Genomic DNA, 14,232 nt, shown 5'->3' on the forward strand with positions numbered 1-14,232 from the left:
ACCATCTCCATTTGTGTTGTTCATGCTGCCGATCTTACCTCCTGCACTGTGCAGACAAGATCCTGCCTGATTGCGCATCTCCCACTGCACTTACCCAAATGCTTTGCATATAGGAGACGCTCAAGATTAAGAAATTTTTGGGATGGATATTTTGCTAATCTGTAGTACCTGGAATTTTCTACTGAAAATTACCAACGTCCAATTAACTTCAATTTCGTAGTTTGGGATTTTCAGAAAACTACGCCCCCCCCTTCAAGAAATGCCTAACAATTTAACCAGGGCTAGTGCCAGTTTAGGAATAAGACATTATTAACCCACTTCTATCACATAAGGATTTGAGGCCTATCTTCATCTTTCCACGTTGTCTAATTCAAGTTAGGGTGGTAAAAGAGAACCTTTTTTCTTTTAGCAGTCCGGTCTGCTCCCCTTCTCTGGCCTCATTCTTTCCTTTTGTTAGTCAATGACTTCAGCCTCTGCCTTCAAGTTTAACGGTTTGTGCCCCACGCGTACCCCCTCGTCTTTTGGTGATTGGAGGTGTTCAAAACTTATTCTGACACAGAATCCTCCCTCATTTCCGATTCCTTTACTTCTTGGGGGTGGGAAGAGTTTCTTCGCTTTGAAACGCTGACAAGGAAAAAGAATGGGGGAGAAAGTTGCATTTAAACGTTTCAAAGTTGAGTCACGGCTGGTTGCACAGCAAAAGCTCCGCAGTGTGGAGGAAGACTAAACGTGGCTTGGATGGCGCAGGGTTGGGCTGGGGCGACTTCTGGGGAACGTAGCCGGGGTCGAACCCCTAGAGCTGCGGAGGCCTCTGCGGTCGCCTCGCGGCTCACCCTCCGCACCTCCCCCGGCCCCGGCGGCGTTGGGCCCCCCGCCGGGACTGATGTCGCGCGCTTGCGTGCTGCGGCCAAAGCTTCCGACCCAGAGGCCGGCCCCAGAAAGCCCCGAGCGAGTAGGGGGTGGCGCGCAGGAAGGGAGGAGGGCCGGGGGCGTGGGGGTGTGTGGGTATTCGGGGGTGGAGATGTAGAAGATGTGACGCCGCGGCCCGGCCGGTGCCAGACCAGCGGACGCGGTGCCCGCGGTTGCTGCCGGATCCCGGGCGCTGCAGCTAGGGCAGGCGGCCCTCCCGAGAGCGGCGGCCGCGGAGACACCCGGCCCTAAACCCCAGCTCCCGAGCCCCCCGGCGCACCGCGCACTCGGACAGCCGGAGAGGGGAGCGGCCGAGCGGCTCGAGGCTGGGGGCCCGCGGGCGCGGCCGCGCGCTGCCGGGCGGGAGGCTGGGGGGCCGGGGCCGGGGCCGTGGCCGTGGCCGTGCCCCGGGCCGGGTCGGGGGCCGGGGCCGGGGCCGGGGGGCGGCGGCTCCCCGAGCCACTCCAGGGGCGCGGGGACCCCGGCAGACCCCCGGTGGGGCCATGGCAGCCGGGAGCATCACCACGCTGCCCGCCCTGCCGGAGGACGGCGGCAGCGGCGCCTTCCCGCCCGGCCACTTCAAGGACCCCAAGCGGCTGTACTGCAAAAACGGGGGCTTCTTCCTGCGCATCCACCCCGATGGCCGAGTGGACGGGGTCCGGGAGAAGAGCGATCCTCACAGTGAGTGCTGGCCGGCTCTTCCTCCCCCATCCCATTTCCATCTCCTGTGGTTCTCTCCCCCGCCCCTCCATTCCAGCTTCTTCCTTCTCTTCACTCCGACCTTAGTGGGACGTGTGGTTTCTTTCCGCGCAGCCCTCGGCGGTTTCGGGTTCACCACTCGCCCCCTCCTCCCCCGGAGCTGCGGTATCGGGTTAGACACTTCCCCGGGCTTCGGAGTGTGCCAGTTTCCCCTGGGAAACCAGGTCCCCTGGGCCCAGAGCCGCAGGGTGCCCGGGCCTGGCCAGCGGGCTCCCTTCGCGCACACAACCTGTTGCTTAGGGGATGCTGGCGGCGGAGAGGTGAGCGGGCTCGCCTAGATGCCGCCCGGGTCCCCACCCTGAAGTTCCAATCCCTTCTGTGTTGGGGGCGCGCAGTCCCGCGGACAAAGACGGAGGGACCAAAGCTGAATTAAGTGCTCTTTATTGGAAAAATACCTTCCCAGAGTCATGCCCCGAAACTCCGACTTGGTAGGATCCGAGCCAGCGGGCACACTGCTCTCACCCATTTATTTCTGTTTTTTTCCTAATTGCCGAAAGCTTTCAGAGCAAAAGATATGGACTTTGTTAATAAAGTGCGACACACTTTTGTTTTAATAGTGACAGAAGCTGCAAAAACTTTAATCTTCCACCTGCAGTTATTAGCTTTGGGACCTTGAGCCTGTTTCCTCATACCTAAAGTGGGGGTAACGTCTACCTTGCATCAGGTTTGAGGATCAAATTAGAATTTATATAAAGTGCACGGAGACTCCTTTCACTAGTGTACACTTTCCTGATCTGTAAAAAAAAAACAAAACGCACACATCTATTTGTGGCTATAGAAATAACACTGGCCTACAGTTATTGGCTCTCAAACTTGAGGGGTGCATTAGAATCACTTGGGGGGTTATAACACACTGCTGAACCTTGTCTCCCAGAGTTTGATTCCTTAGGTCTGGAGTGGGGCCTGATGATTTGCATCTCTATCAAGTTCCCAGGTGATGCTGACCTGGGACCACACTTCGAGACCAACTGGTCTATAAAGTAGAGGAGGAAAAGGGCGTAAAATGGGCTGATTAACAACACTGGTGGAATCTGAAAGAGGATCAGAGTATATTTTAACTGTCATCCTGTAAGTGTAGGTGAGACCTCCGTTTTAAAAGCTCTGTGTTTGGCCTTCCTTCCTGTGTTTCAGGTGAAGAATCTGTCCAGGTGCAGAGCTTCACTCCCCAGTAGTTACCTCTTTATCATAGGATGCTGATGGAATGTCATTCACACCTGTGAGGTGACCGAGGACGAGGCCAAAGCTTTGCCATCAAACCTGGGTTGATGAATGAGAAATGTGCTTTTATATTACTTGGGTCTTTATTGATTCCAAAATAACAACAAGCAAAAGATGCAGGTCTAGTTTTTTTTTCAGGCCTGCCGTAATTTTTAAATTTTATCAACCACTTATATTATCCAGTAAAACTGAAAAGATACTTGTAACCCAATATATATGGGTTAGTGCTATTTCTCTATTTTAGTAACTTGAATAGGTTTCACAAAATTAAGTTTTAAACATTGTGTTTGAAGTTTGTTTTGCAGTTGTCTTCTAGGCCCGCCTAGCTGATTACGGTCAGGTGCATATATGTCCTAAGTAGTTTTCTTTTCTAGTAGCACAAACTGTCATAAAAAAGGAGCATGTTCTATGACTAGAAGACAGAAGAACTCTCCTCCAGATGAGGTTCATGGTGGGGCTTCCCCTAGTCCTTTTTTTAAGACACTTCATTAATTGCGGAGTCATTTCTTTTTTTCTTTGAAGCTTTTGATACTCTTTCCTTTGGAATAAAATGGTATAGGGGCTAGTGAATGAGGATAATTCTGAATTGCATAGCACACTACCACCCTTGTAATAACAGCTGTTAAATTTTTCTTCACAACTATGAGTTTTTCATAATCTTCTTTTAACTCACTGGTTCTCAAAGGGCAGCAGTTTTGCCCCTGCCCCTCACCCCCAGCATTTGGCAAGGCCTGGAGACACTTTTGGTTGGTATTTGGAATCGTGCTGCTAGTACCTAGTAGGTAGAGGCCAGGGATGCTGTTAACCATCCTACAATGCCCAGGATATCTCCATTATCCCCAGCAAAAAATTTCCTGACCCCAAATGTTAATTGTGCTAAGGTTGAGAGTCCTGCCAACTTGATAACTAGCTAAAGACAGCATGTTGAGAGTGAAGAGTAGAATACTCATCGAGATTTGTGGAAGATAGGGATTTTTTAAAAAATCATCTTTTACCAGGCAATAGGCTAACAAGAATAAAAACCTAAAATGATGAATTTAGACCACGTCTGTGTAGCTCAACCTGGACATAAGTTTAAGTACAGTATATTTTTCTGGCATGTAAAAGATGTACTGATAGTTGACCAAACCAGGGTAAGACTGATGGGAAAGACACAAGAAAAAAATGATTATGGACATGATATAACAATATCTTCCCAACCACATCTCCTCCATTACCCAAACAAATAAGACTGACAAGAAAACGTAGAGAAAGAAAAGCAGAGTTAATGGTTGGCATAATTTCCCACTAAATTATGGCTCAGATATCCAGACCTATTTGAAAAGTTGAACAACCCATGGCCTCATTCCTCAAACGGTTTTGTCCAGTTGACCTGAAAATCTCTCAGAGGTTTATTACTTTGGCATTAACATTTTTTGCCCAGATGTCTTCTAAAATCCAAATACCTTTGGAAAAGAACAGTTCAGTCATTATCAGATTTTAACATTTAGTGTGAGTTCAATTGTGAGTATAATTTCTTCCCCCATAGCTGACTAGGACTGGAATTTAGGGAGGGATGGTATAAATGTGGGGTGCTGGTTAGGTGTGAGGGGTGTGGCTCAGGTGCTGAAAGAGAGACAGGGCAGGGAGGTGTGGGGCAGGGAGGGCAGAGGTAGAAATAAAAGGGGAGGAAGAAGATGACTGAACATCAATTTTCCAACTTCTCAGTGTTGTTGAAGGTCACTTTTGCTTCACACCTGGGTATTCTTCTGTGTTGTTTTCACTTGACAGGGCTGATTTTCCTGTACTTTCTTCATAGTCCTGGAGTAACTTTCTTTTGACATGAGAATTTTGATAAAAGCAAGATGTGGTGACAGAGTCTATGTTTCTCCAGTGTGTGTGCTGCTCACCCAGCTTACTTGTGGTGTCCTAGATGTTTTGATTGGCCTCTTCAAATGCCCATGGGATCGTGTAACATTAAGTATATACTTTAAAGCCGTGAACCATGTAAAAACTTCAGAAGAAAGAACATTTCATCCCAAAGAGCACGTACATACACCATGTGCTGGAGAGCAGTGAGTGAAATGTATGCTGCTTATGGACAGTTTAGCATTAAATGTGTTCCAGATGCTCTTATTTAGGAAAAAATGGCGGTAGTTAGCTGTGCGATTTCTACCCTTGGGCTTCTCCTAGGAGGTGGCGGCCTGTTTGCCATACTTCTCTGCTTCCAGGCTCCAGCGGACACTGAGACTTGGAAAGGCAGGGGGACCTGCCCACTCCTGTGTGGAGCGGGGATGGGATCCTGGCCCGCCTGACACCCGTGCCCTTTGCCACGGCACGTATTCCATGCAATTCCAGTCATAAAAACAAGGGCTTGTGAAATTCAGAGGGAGGCGTCAGACCTTGTAGTTCACTGATCTTGTTTTGTAGAAGAGAGGATTGAGGTTCAGAACAGTAACTGATGACCTGAGTTCATCTGCTGGTTTACCCAGTGATCATCCTGAGTGAGCTTCTTGCCCACCTGGTCCCTTGCCTTCTCTTCCTGCCCTCCCCCAGCCTCACCACACTCTTCCATTCAGTCCCAAGAGCACCCTCCAGGGCCCCGCCTTTGTGGGCTTCCTCCATTTCTTAGCACTGTGGCCAAGTGTGGAGTGGAGTTCTTACTAGTTCACAGGTTGCCTCTAGTTGTGTTCCTTGGGTATGGGATAAAGTCACCTTTCTTCTCTTCCTTCATATAAATAGCACTATTGATGCAGTGATACTAGATTCTCTCCCGCCATCTTTTTTGGGTAATATCTGGCAAGTGGGTGCCACGAATTTGCCTTAATAAACACAGTGTTTACTGTAATGCTATTTATGTGCAGTAAACAAATGAAGTAAGAATCTAATAGCTCATTTAATCATGGAAATCATGTAATTGGTACAGCAATGAAAGGACAATTCATGAGTCATAGATATTACCACACCTTAGAAGCCTTTTAAGAAGTGTTTGATGCCAAGTGACTTCAATGTAGAAAAGGCAGTAGCCCTCGTGGCACACCCTGAGGGCTCTCCTTGTGTTTATAAAATGGCCAGTATGTAATTAGACTTTGACAATGGTGTAACAATGGCGTTCTAAGTATTCTCACTTAGATTTGATACCATTTTAAATGGATGGCCATGATTTTTAAGTTTAATTTGAAAATAAAACATTACAGATATAATAAAACACAAATCATTCTTTATATGTTATAATTATAAAATTGACTTTATTCATCCACGCATTGATTCTCAGAAATCACCATCTGTGATACTGAAAAAGGTAATTTTTAGGTCTTGCATCATTGGAACTGTTATTTTTCAACCACAAGATGCCTGTACAACAGGATAATAACTACACATGTGCCATGGCCTTTGCTTGTTTTTCCAAATTCCAGTGTTCGTTGATTTTCCAAAAACCCTGCTTGGGCCCCTTTGTCCTGTAGCACACATCTGTTAGAAGGCTGGCCTGGGGTAAGAGCTGAAGACATGAACTGGAACAAGGCAAATCAGCACATTCAGGGCAAAAACCTGAACCCCATGACTATATTCTGCCCAAGCAAATGTATTTTGTTTTACTTGTTTTTGAGCTGGTCATTTTCTGCACTCTGAGATCCGAGAGCTGGTCTTGTAAATGCTATCAATGCTCAATAAATATTTAATGCTTGATTGTTTGTAAAATCATTTGGAAGATTGTATCATTAGGAAATGTAGTTGTGGCAGCATGATTTGCAGCGTTTCCTTGTTGTATCCATTGTTAGATTCGCTATTGTGTTCTCTTTTGCTATCAAACTCCTCCTCTAAGCTAGGTTATTTATACAGCAGAGGGAGAGGGAGAAGCAGGTTTCCCGCAGAGCAGGGAGCCTGATGCGGGGCTCGATCCCAGGACCCCGGGATCATGACCTGAGCTAAAGCAGATGCTTAACAACTGAGCCACCCAGGCGCCCCTCTTTAATTATTTAAATTAAGCTATACATTAATTTGTAGTTGAAACTTATAATTAAACAATAAAATGAGTCAAGAAAGAAGTGTTTGTGTTGTTTTTCCTTAAAGGAAATTTGTACAGAGTAGTAATGATCTGGCTAGATTCTCTGAATACGTTGTTCTCAGTTCCTCATTTAGGCACTTTGAGAAGATGCTAGCACCTTAGGGTAGGAACCAGGAATTCTCCACATAAATAAGCATCATAAAGCCTTAGGACTTTTTCCTCAGGGAGTGCTTACTAAATGTCAGCTGCTGATGAAAACATTTTGTGTGGACCACCCACCCTGTGTAATCACTGCTCATGGGCCCTATGCTGTAGAAAGCTTAGTTGAGGTTTGTTGTTCTCTTGGTGTAGTAATGCATACATTTAGACACTTGGTCAGTCTTTTAATGAAGATGATTATATGTAACAAAGTTATATTTGAAAAGTATTTGGGAATCTTAGAAGCTGGTTATTAACATTTCTTAGAGTAATCTGTAAAGAAAGTTGAATCATTTTTCGGGATTAATAGTTTAAACTTGTTAGGAATTCGGTTTTCTTTAAGAAGCATTTTGGATTTTTTTTATCATGTACTATGTGGTATAAAATTCCTTAGGTGTGCTGTGCATTGTTTGTTCATTCTTTTGTGGCCAATATCCTGGAATCCTGTGCTCTCTTCTACGTCGTCTTCTTTTCTCTCTCTCTTTTTTTAAAGATTTTATTTATTTTTGACAGAGAGAGTGTACAAGCAGGGGAAACAGCAGGCAGAGGGAGAGGAAGAAGCAGGCTTCCTGTGGAGCAGGGAGCCCTATGCAGGGCTCGATCCCAGCACCCTGGGATCATGACCGGAGCTGAAGGCAGACGCTTAACCGTCTGAGCCACCCAGGCGCCCCTCTTCTCTTCTCTTTTTAACAATGGATCCTGCCCCCAAAATTCTACTTAAATCATTCTGGGCCCCAGCAGCCTTTCACTTCACACATGTGGCCTCATCCAATTTGTCACCCTATTTGACAGCCTACTTGATACTTGACACCCTACAATCTGGCACTTGATATTATTTCCTGCCTTTATCTTCTTGAGAATTCTTTGGCTTCTGTTACACCACATCAATTTGGTTTTCTCACCCATCCAACTGTCCTTTCTTCTGGGTTCTCATCTTTTTAGTCTTTTGCTTTCATATTCCCCAAGGCTCTGTTTTTGGCCCTCTACTCTTCTTTCTGTTTACTCCTGTTCCTTCTGCAGATCATTTATAGTCTCCGTCTCAGTCCCCGATTTCCCATCTCTGTGTTAGGACTGTGTTTCCCCTTGCTTGAAGGACAGATAAACCACCATAGTCTCAACTCAAAATGCATAAAAAAAGAACTTAACATCTTTTTCTCAAACTAGCATCCCTTTCTACCAAATTTCTGTTTGTAGTGAAATTATTCTTCTGGTCTTCAAAGCTAGACACCTCGGAGTCTTCCCTGCCTTAGTGATTTTTCTTGGCCCTGTCTTTTGATTTCCCCTTCCCTTTACTTACCTACAACCAGACCCTATCTGACTTCCCTTTTCAAATGTGATCTATCTGCTCAGTCTTATTTCCCACGATTTACCATCCATACTCTCCTGAGGCTGCCAGTGCTCTTGCTTAATTATAGTCTCTCATCTGACAGACCGTCACTGTTACAATGATTGGCCTTTGCTTATGTGAGCCTTGTTTTTGGAAAATCCTTTTTCCTATCAATTCCTCTCTTTCCGTTCCCACCTTTCTCTTCAAAAATCTTTTAAGACCTAGCTCAGCAATCTTCTCCTTTGTGAGACGTTCCCTACCTTCCCAGGGAAAATTGTTTTTATCTCTGTTTTCCCCATAGTGCTTGGTACATATTCTACTTCAGAACCTGATGATTTCTGTTGTTGGACATTGTTGATGTGTTTCTCTCCAGCAGTGGGACTGAGCTCGTTGGACTGGGCAAGGACTGGGATAGATTTTTTGTATCTGACCTCATGCATGGTGGCCACTCAAAGAGTGTTTGTTAAATTCTACAAGCACCTGACAAATTAGTCGAGGCTTCTCACTTCCGTTCTGACCTTCTCACACCCTCCTCCTCTTCGCTTTAATCCGCTGTTTCCTTGAGCTGGAAAGTCCTCTCAATCCTTTTACCTTATCCTAGTCCGAATTGTGCTTCAGGCCACCTTTCTTTCACACCATCCTGGACCATCTTTCCTTTCCCAAATGCTTCTAATAGTTTGATGTGTTTTAATTTCATGTCCCCTAATGTTATTGGAAATTCCTAGTTGGGAAGGGTTTAAAACAAAAAAAATCAGGGGCTGCTGGGTGGCTTAGTCGTTAAGGGTTTGCCTTCAGCTCAGGTCATGGTCCCAGGGTCCTGGGATCAAGCCCCACATCGGGCTCCCTGCTCAGTGGGGAGTCTGCTTCTCCCTCTCCAACTCCCCCTGCTTGTGTTCCCTCTCTCGCTGTCTCTCTCTCAAATACATAAATAAAATCTTTTAAAAAAATATAAAAAATAAAAAATAAATTAAAATTTAAATAAATTAAAAAATAAATTAAAAATAAATTAAATAAATTAAAAAAAATACAGACATTACCTAGCAATCTCTTACTCTCTTTTCTTCTCTGAGGGTCTGAGACTGAATTGATTCATCCCAGATCCTTTTGGCTCCATTTGCTGAATGACTGACCAGGCTGAAGACTATGAAGGGGTTCAATCAATATTTGTAGAACGAGCTAGAACTTTAAATAAATAAACATAAATACTTCAGTATGAGGCATGTAAAGGCGATAAATTGAATGCAGCATCACTGTAGTTCTTTCCGCAGACACCTTTCACATTATTCAAAAGAAGTAATAATGGTAAAACATAATCATTTATTGGGATTACTTTTTATGATGGAAGTTTTTCTTTTCAGCTATTGAATAACATCAATATTTCTCGCCAATTCCAGAACTAGTTCTAATCCTCTAAATGAGTACAGATCTGACAATTCATACTTGAATCAGACACTTTAATCCTTAAACCTCTCTCTTGGGGTGCCTGGGTGGCTCAGTCGTTAAGCAGCTGCCTTCGGCTCGGGTCATGATCCCAGGGTCCTGGGATTGAGTCACACATGGGCTCCCTGCTCTGCGGGAGGCCTGCTTCTCCCTCTCCCACTCCCCCTGCTTGTGTTCCTGCTCTCTCTATCTCTTTCTCTTTCTATCAAATAAATAAATAAAATCTTAAAAAAAAAAAATCCTTAAACCTCTCTCTCTCAAGTCTAAGACCAGTGAATCGTTTTATAAATTAGGATTAAGAACTATCTGGTACCATTGTTAGTATCCTTTTTGGCTGTGAGGGAATGGCACAAATAGTTTAATCCTAATGTTCAGATTTATGAGCCAAAATTCATTACCACAATCTTAAAACTCTTAAAAGGACAGAAATTGTATGACAAAGTGAGTCACAGTCTTTGTGATGTGATGTCTGTAACGGTGGGTGGGAGAAATTGTTGAATGACCAGTCTTATTCTACTCCTTTCTAAGCTGAATCATTTTGCAAATAGAAAACAATTCATAGGTTTTTCAGTGGTCATTCCAGAAATAGAAAATGGAAGAGAGTAACAGAATCAAATAATACCTCCATTTAAAAAATTACTTTTTGAAATGTATCAGTTGATGAACAGTCTTTGTCTTGAATTAGAAATAAAATTATTTACTGCTTAATAACATGTAACTTTTAATCTAACACCTCCAGTCCCCCCATCTATTAATTATATTAGTTTTCTTGCCTAGATTTCTTTTTTCATTCTCCTGTGTAATTTGATCTTTCTCCTCATAGCTCTTTCTAGCTTTGACTCATTTGAAGATGGTATATGTGTGTTGGGGGAAGGTGTCATTTACTTACTGGCTCAATGGCTACTTGAATTAGATGGGGACTCAAGGAAAGAAAGTCTCTTTAATCTTGGAAATTATGATCTGGGATGGTATAATCTTGCACTTTGCACGGTTGGTCCTCTTTTGTTACTTATTAGAAACAGAAGTTTGGAGAGCCTTTCTCAGAGTCTTTAATCTTTAAATATAAGATTAATTAACCTTATTTCCTTATCTTCTTTGGGGGTAAAGCGCTTGTCCAAAAAATTATGTGAAAAAATAAATACTCTGAGTGTGTTTCTAAGTTTTAGAAGTTCTTTTTACATACTTATATTTTTACATTACTCTAAACTCAGTAATTTAGTAATGGGAATATAATGCAAGCAAAATTGGGACGACAGTCTTGCTAACTGGTTTAATAGAGATACTATATGTAAAGAGGACATATACAGTAAATGTTGGATTAAAAAATGATGAATTACAGCAACTCTTTCGGCTGCTACACGGTGGGAAAAATGAGGCACAGATTATTTTGTGGTGAGGGTATTAAAGCCACAAAGTATTCATGGGATCTGTCCAACCTTGGCCAGATGCCTAGGGAGATTGCTGTAGTGATAGGCAAAGTCTCTGCACAGGGCAGGAGAGGGAGGGCCAGTTGTTTGACCTTCACCTCTATATCCCTAGGACCTTGGTATTTACAGAGTATTTTTTGAATGAATGAATGAAATTCTTGAGAATATGCTCTATGTCAGCTGTACAAATAATATGTTTAATCTTGATTGCATACAAGCTTATGAAGCACAAGTATCATTAACCTCGTTTATAGATAAGAATACAGTTTTGGTATTACCTTTTCAAAACACGATCTCTTTGTGACAAGTAATGAATTAAAACTTCTAGACTTCTTGGTGTTTAGAATGCAGATTCATGGTCAGAATTCTAGATAGACAATGTAGCAGAAATTTGAACAGAGCAATTTAAAAAGAATTTAAACTCTTCCCAGAGGCTTTGCCATGTCCAGCAAAGTTAAGGTTTCTGCCATCTTTTCTCCCACGATTTTATTGCATTATTGTTGTTTAGAAAATATTAGTCATTTAATATAAAACAATTCCTTGGGTGCTTGGATGGCTCAGTCAAGTGTCTGCCTTCGGCTCTGGCCATGATCCCAGGGTTCTGGGATCGAGTCCTGCATTGGGCTCCCTGCTCAGCGGGGAGTCTGCTTCTCCCTCTCCTTCTGTGGCTCCCCCTGCTTGTGCTCTCACTCTCTCTTTCTCGCAAATAAATAAAGTCTTTAAACAAATAAAACAATTCCGTAAAATTTAGGGATTGTTTTCTGAAGAACTCAAAGATTTTTAAATGCATGTACAAAAATAGACTAGTACATAATTAAAGGTAAATACTATATAAGAACGGAATGAACCTTGGGGCACCTGGGTGGCTCAGATGGTTAAGCGTCTGCCTTTGGCTCAGGTCATGATCCCAGGGTCCTGGGATCGAGCCCCACTTGGGCTCCCTGCTCAGCGGGGAGCCTGCTTCTCCCCCTCCCTCTGCTTCTCCCCCTGCTCGTGCTCTCTCTCTCTCTATCTCTGTGTCTCGAATGAATTAAAAAAAAAAAAATCTTTAAAAAAAAAGAATGGAATGAACCTTGAAGATAGGGTCTGGAAGATTAAAATGCAGGATAAGCTGGGGCTTACAGAAAGTGCAAAGAGAATAACTGAAAGGGTGTTTTAAAAGTTAGTTCCTGGGGCGCCTGGGTGGCTCAGTCGTTAAGCGTCTGCCTTCAGCTCAGGTCATGGTCCCAGGGCCCTGGGATGGAGAGCCCCACATCAGGCTCCCTGCTTGGCAGGAAGCCTGCTTCTCTCTCTCCTACTGCCCCTGCTTGTGTTCCCTCTCTCACTGTCTCTCTCTGTCAAATCAATAAATGAAATCTTTAAAAAATAAATAAATAAAAGTTAGCTCCTTTCAAGGAAATTTGAGATAAGCTCACTATTTAAGAACACGTGGTATAAGACTAAAAACCAACCCCCCAAAAGCAGATGTAGTTGGACCTATTTTATTTTAATCTTCCATTTCATTTAAAAACTTCTTCTTTTAATCTGGTCCATCAGTAGTTTTTTGGTGTCTGTTGTGTGAAGAAATAAAGACCAAGATCGACAAACACATGTCAAGAAAGCACTTAACCAGACACATCCAGAAATGTATCTAAAATTAAACAACTCTTTCCTTGAAATCACTTTGCCCCCCTTTTCCGACTCCCCAATATTTTTAAACAGTATCACCATCTTTCTTGCCAGCCGGGCCCATCTCTTGGAGCAAATGTGTACTCTTCATCTTCCTCAATGCTCACATCCTTTTCTCAAGCCCTATGCATTTCAGTTATGCAGTGTCTTCTACACTTGCACTGGTCTCCGCACCTTGCCGCAGCTGCCCTGGTTCTGTCCCTGATTGTTGCACCTGCCTGCTAACCCATCCCATCTGTATGAGTCTGCTAGGGCTGCCATAACGAAATACCGTGGACTGAGTGGCTCAAGCAACAGAAATCTATTTTCTCATAGTTCTGGAGGCTACAAGTCCAAGATCAAGGTGTCTGTAGGTTTCTTGTCTTCTGAGGATCCTCCTTGGTTAGCGGATGGCTGCCTTCTTGCTGCCTCTTCACTTGGTCATCCTTCTGTGCACACACAAAGTTCGTCTTAAAAAAGACACCAGTCAGGTTGGGTTAGGGCCGTCTCTAATGACCTCGTTTTAACTTAACCACCTCTCTAGAAGCCTGGTCTCCAAATACGGTCATTTTCTGAGGTAGTGGGAGTTAGGGCTTAAACATATGAATTTGGGGGGCGGTGAGATATAATTCAGGCAGAGTAATCTTTCTGAAGACCAGCTCTGATCATGTTATTCCTCTCCTCTGTGAAACCTATGGACTTGAAAGGGTCCAACCCCTGGTACACACATTACTTACAGATGTGGGAACTGTTGAAAGTCTGTAAGAATCATAGAGAATAGGAAATTTACCAGCAGATGGGTAGTTGTCATAGATATCACAAAGTGGAATAAAGATGTTTTCTGGAAACTAGAGACAGGTAGTAAGCTTAATGTAGGTCCTTGTTAAAAAAAAAGCCCAAGAGGCTTGAGAATACTGAGAAAAGAAAACACAATAAATAGTATATAGGGTAAAATAACAGAAGAATAGTAACATGCATAAGCTTGAAAAGTTGATTTCAATGGGCTATCTGACCTATTTTTTTTTTCAGGTTTTATAATATTTATACTGTTTTTTAAGTTTTTATTTTAATTCCAATAACATACATTGTTATAATATTTTCAGGTGTACAATATAGTGATTCAGCACTTCCATACATCACCCTGTGCTCATTATGACAAGTGCACTTCTTCCTTAACCCCCATCACCTATTTCACCATCCCTCACCCACCTCCCCTCTGGTGACCATCAGTTTGTTCTCTACAGTTAGAGTCTGTTTCTTGATTTGTCTCTCTCTCTCTTTTTTCCCCTTTCTTGTTTGTTTTATTTCTTAAATTCCACATA

The 14,232-nt window shown here is 43.4% G+C and overlaps 1 protein-coding gene across 1 annotated transcript in view; it reads left to right on the forward strand.

Annotated features, from left to right (window-relative positions):
• The first annotated feature begins 727 nt into the window (after positions 1-727).
• The window catches only part of FGF2 (fibroblast growth factor 2), a 63,880-nt gene continuing 50,375 nt past the window's right edge, over positions 728-14,232 (forward strand). The window contains 2 exon segments of the mRNA XM_032412784.1: positions 728-1,128; positions 1,131-1,590. Of these exon segments, the coding sequence (XP_032268675.1) occupies positions 739-1,128; positions 1,131-1,590 (850 nt within the window). The 5' untranslated portion in view covers positions 728-738.

This window comes from Phoca vitulina, unplaced genomic scaffold (genome assembly GCF_004348235.1).
Source record: "Phoca vitulina isolate PV1807 unplaced genomic scaffold, GSC_HSeal_1.0 scaffold14, whole genome shotgun sequence".
Lineage (NCBI taxonomy): Eukaryota > Metazoa > Chordata > Mammalia > Carnivora > Phocidae > Phoca > Phoca vitulina.